Source organism: Perca fluviatilis, chromosome 23, assembly GCF_010015445.1.
Source record: "Perca fluviatilis chromosome 23, GENO_Pfluv_1.0, whole genome shotgun sequence".
NCBI classification, from domain to species: Eukaryota; Metazoa; Chordata; class Actinopteri; order Perciformes; family Percidae; genus Perca; species Perca fluviatilis.
This window is the reverse complement of record NC_053134.1, coordinates 3,776,881-3,781,880: the sequence shown is the minus strand read 5'-3', so window position 1 is coordinate 3,781,880 and position 5,000 is coordinate 3,776,881. Positions and strand designations below refer to the sequence as shown.

The following is a 5,000-nucleotide window of genomic DNA, read 5'->3' as shown; positions in this document are numbered from 1 at the left end:
GACAGTCCTGCTCCTAGCTCAAAAACCCTAACTCCTATCGCTTAATGTTTAATACTGCGAGAGATATGACACCCTGATGAACATCCTGTGCAAGAATGGTGTGTGTTGTGTAATTAATGTGAGGACAGTAGCTGTCCAAAAAGGGCCCGTTTCTGACATCCTCCTCCTGGTATTTCTGCTATGATTTAATACAGGAGGCAGTGCGACTGTTGCTCGACACTTCTTCCCTTGGAAGCTCACTGTGCCTCATGTGAAAGTCTGTTTGCTTCCCTACGTACATTGTTAGAAAGGGCACAGAATCCCCCACGTTTTGATGTAACATTTAGGAACGAAGAGTTAAAACTGTGGATGTTATAGCAAAGTAAAGAGCATTTTGAATCACCACACATCAAGGGCCAGACATTTCTAGTTTATTGGTGTGCTTTTATTTCATCAAAAAAGTGAAATATCTTTGACAGTATTATTCCATTGGTTGTAGGTCTATCTGTTGCTCTGATTGGTTGTAGGTCTATCTGTTGCTCTGATTGGTTGTAGGTCTATCTGTTGCTCTGATTGGTTGTAGGTCTATCTGTTGCTCTGATTGGTTGTAGGTCTATCTGTTGCTCTGATTGGTTGTAGGTCTATCTGTTGCTCTGACTGGTTGTAGGTCTATCTGTTGCTCTGATTGGTTGTATGTCTATCTGTTGCTCTGATTGGTTGTAGGTCTATCTGTTGCTCTGACTGGTTGTAGGTCTATCTGTTGCTCTGACTGGTTGTAGGTCTATCTGTTGCTCTGACTGGTTGTAGGTCTATCTGTTGCTCTGACTGGTTGTAGGTCTATCTGTTGCTCTGACTGGTTGTAGGTCTATCTGTTGCTCTGATTGGTTGTAGGTCTATCCGTTGCTCTGATTGGTTGTAGGTCTATGATTGGTTGTAGGTCTATCCGTTGCTCTGATTGGTTGTAGGTCTATCCGTTGCTCTGATTGGTTGTAGGTCTATCTGCTGCTCTGACTGGTTGTAGGTCTATCTGTTGCTCTGACTGGTTGTAGGTCTATCCGTTGCTCTGATTGGTTGTAGGTCTATCCGTTGCTCTGATTGGTTGTAGGTCTATCTCTTGCTCTGATTGGTTGTAGGTCTATCTGTTGCTCTGACTGGTTGTAGGTCTATCCGTTGCTCTGATTGGTTGTAGGTCTATCTGTTGCTCTGACTGGTTGTAGGTCTATCTGTTGCTCTGACTGGTTGTAGGTCTATCCGTTGCTCTGATTGGTTGTAGGTCTATCTGTTGCTCTGACTGGTTGTAGGTCTATCCGTTGCTCTGATTGGTTGTAGGTCTATGACTGGTTGTAGGTCTATCCGTTGCTCTGATTGGCTGTAGGTCTATCTCTTGCTCTGATTGGTTGTAGGTCTATCTGTTGCTCTGATTGGTTGTAGGTCTATCTGTTGCTCTGATTGGTTGTAGGTCTATCTCTTGCTCTGATTGGTTGTAGGTCTATCCGTTGCTCTGATTGGTTGTAGGTCTATCTGTTGCTCTGACTGGTTGTAGGTCTATCCGTTGCTCTGATTGGTTGTAGGTCTATGACTGGTTGTAGGTCTATCCGTTGCTCTGATTGGTTGTAGGTCTATCTCTTGCTCTGATTGGTTGTAGGTCTATCTCTTGCTCTGATTGGTTGTAGGTCTATCTCTTGCTCTGATTGGTTGTAGGTCTATCCCTTGCTCTGATTGGTTGTAGGTCTATCCGTTGCTCTGATTGGTTGTAGGTCTATCTGTTGCTCTGACTGGTTGTAGGTCTATCCGTTGCTCTGATTGGTTGTAGGTCTATCCGTTGCTCTGATTGGTTGTAGGTCTATCTGTTGCTCTGATTGGTTGTAGGTCTATCTGTTGCTCTGATTGGTTGTAGGTCTATCTGTTGCTCTGACTGGTTGTAGGTCTATCCGTTGCTCTGATTGGTTGTAGGTCTATGACTGGTTGTAGGTCTATCCGTTGCTCTGATTGGTTGTAGGTCTATCTCTTGCTCTGATTGGTTGTAGGTCTATCTCTTGCTCTGATTGGTTGTAGGTCTATCTCTTGCTCTGATTGGTTGTAGGTCTATCCGTTGCTCTGATTGGTTGTAGGTCTATCCGTTGCTCTGATTGGTTGTAGGTCTATCCGTTGCTCTGACTGGTTGTAGGTCTATCTGTTGCTCTGATTGGTTGTAGGTCTATCCGTTGCTCTGATTGGTTGTAGGTCTATCCGTTGCTCTGATTGGTTGTAGGTCTATCCGTTGCTCTGACTGGTTGTAGGTCTATCCGTTGCTCTGATTGGTTGTAGGTCTATGATTGGTTGTAGGTCTATCTGTTGCTCTGACTGGTTGTAGGTCTATCTGTTGCTCTGATTGGTTGTAGGTCTATCCGTTGCTCTGATTGGTTGTAGGTCTATCCGTTGCTCTGATTGGTTGTAGGTCTATCTGTTGCTCTGATTGGTTGTAGGTCTATCTGTTGCTCTGATTGGTTGTAGGTCTATCTCTTGCTCTGATTGGTTGTAGGTCTATCTGTTGCTCTGACTGGTTGTAGGTCTATCTGTTGTAGGTCTATCTGTTGCTCTGATTGGTTGTAGGTCTATCCAATTAAGTGCAGAGGCATTTTCTTTCCTGTTTGGGTTGAAACACGCCCCATAATCACAGCCCAATGGAGCAGCATCAGACTCAGATTCTGACTAGAATCGGAGTCTGACCACGCCAGGCTACCACCCAACTGTTTTCAGGGAGGTCTGTGGTTTTTCTGGACTATACAGCTAAGTTGAAGCTGATGTTGCTGCTGGGTTCTGAGTAGGTTTACCTGGATGAACTGGCCGACCACAGCGGGTCCCTCGTCGGGACAGGCTCGGGTCAGAGCGGCGACACACTTGGCGATGGAGCAGTAGGCCTGTTTGTGAGGCAGAGAGGCACTCTGGGAGTAAACCGGACCGGTAAGCATCCTCAGCAGGTCCATGTAGCCCAGACCGGGAGTCTCTGTCGCCACCAAAGCCTGAAAACAACACACACACACACACACACACACACACACACACACACACACACACACACACACACACAGTAAAGTGTGAGTTATACTTCTGCATAAAACCTACCCCGTAGCCTGACGTGTGTTGCTCCGAAGCTAATCGCTGTCACTCTCTCACTTTCTCCCTCGCTCTACCACACTCCCCACACAGACACACACACACGCTGGCTCAACGCACACACACACACACACACACACACACACACACACACACACACACACACACACACACACACACACACACACACACACACACAAGCTCGCAAGTATAAACATCAGGCAACTTACGTAGGCTACGGCGAAAGCTCTGAGCCTCCACACCACCATAAATCACACTTTACTCCTGTTATTCAACATTAAGGAATACATTTAAGTCCCAAACAGCTTTAAATCAACAGAAGCTCATCACAAGACCTTCATTTGAACAATTTGTCCAACGTCTAATACTACGCATTAGATTAAACTAATAAAGAAGAAAGACAAAGAAAACTTCCATATATCAACACCGACTTGACCCAACTAATCAATTCCATTTTATTTATAGTGTCAAATCATAACAGAAGTTATGTCAGGACACTTTAGAGATTTAAAGTAGGTCTAGACCACACTTTTTTTTTGTCCGTATGCAGCCAGAAATGAGTTTTCTGGTGGTTAAAAACTGCAGCGCTGCCCCCTTTTAGTCAATTAGTCGACTTATTGGTCCTTTTGGTCTTAGTGCATTAAGATTTCTCTAGTGTATTTGTCATTTTTTCTTGCTTAATGACTTGTTTCCAAGTAAACTTCTGAACATTTCTCTGGAAAACAAAGATTTAAAGCGGTGCTTTTGCATGATTCTTTGTGGGGAAACAAGATGGTAAATGGGCTGCATTTATATTGCGCTTTTCTAGTTTTAACGACCACTCAAAGCACACAGCTCTGTCGATAACATCTACTAATCGATTAGTCGACTAGGAATTTATTTGACGGACAGCCCTAAAGCACTCCCGCTGTAGGGCTGTGCAATTAACCGAAATCTAATCGTGATCATGATTTCGGATCCCAAACGATCACAAAAACAGAATAATCGAGAAAAACTGTTATTTAGGTCATTACGTTTTGCAAAGTAAACTCTGATTTTCTCTCGTGTTCTGAATGAAAAAATTAAGTTTAAATAGGAAAATTATTAAGACAAATTTCACAGATGTATGCGTTTTGTTTTACTGTTGATTTATTAAACTTTTTCCACTGTTTAAGTTGAATAATTGCAACATCTAGGGCTGCCACCTCTTAGTCGATTAGTCGACTAATCGGTAGTTTTGGTCTTAGTCGACTAAGATTTCTTTAGTCGATTAGTAATTTTTTATGCTTATTCATGCTTAATTACTCATTTCCAAGAAACTTATCAGCACATTTGTGGTAAACACAAGAATTAAAGTGGTGCTTTTGCAGGATTAATTGTGGAGAAACTCAGTTTTACAGATGGTTAATTAACTACATTTATATTGTGCTTTTCTAGTCTTAACCACCTCTCAAAGCGCACAGCTCTGTCAATTAAATCAGCTAACCGATTAGTCGACAAAAATCGTATAAGTGTTAGTCGACTAAGAATTTCTTTAGTCGATTAGTAATTTTTTATGCTTATTCATGCTTAATTACTTATTTCTAAGAAACTTCTGAGCACATTTATGGTAAACACAAGATTTAAAGTGGTGTTTTTGCAGGATTAATTGTGCAGAAACTCAGTTTTACAGATGGTTAATTAACTACATTTATATTGTGCTTTTCTAGTCTTAACCACCTCTCAAAGCGCACAGCTCTGTCACTTAAATCAACTAATCGATTAGTCGACAAAATCGTATAAGTGTTAGTCGACTAAGAAGTTCTTTAGTCGATTAGTAATTTTTTATGCTTATTCGTGCTTAATTACTCATTTCTAAGAAACTTCTGAGCACATTTATGGTAAACACAAGAATTAAAGTGGTGTTTTTGCAGGATTAATTGTGC

The 5,000-nt window shown here is 42.1% G+C and overlaps 1 protein-coding gene across 1 annotated transcript in view; it reads right to left on the bottom strand.

Moving 5' to 3' along the window:
* cand1 (cullin-associated and neddylation-dissociated 1) overlaps nucleotides 1-5,000 on the bottom strand; it is a 64,114-nt gene that overhangs the window by 18,715 nt on the left and 40,399 nt on the right. The window contains 1 exon segment of the mRNA XM_039791231.1: nucleotides 2,793-2,981. Coding sequence (XP_039647165.1) covers nucleotides 2,793-2,981 — 189 coding nt within the window.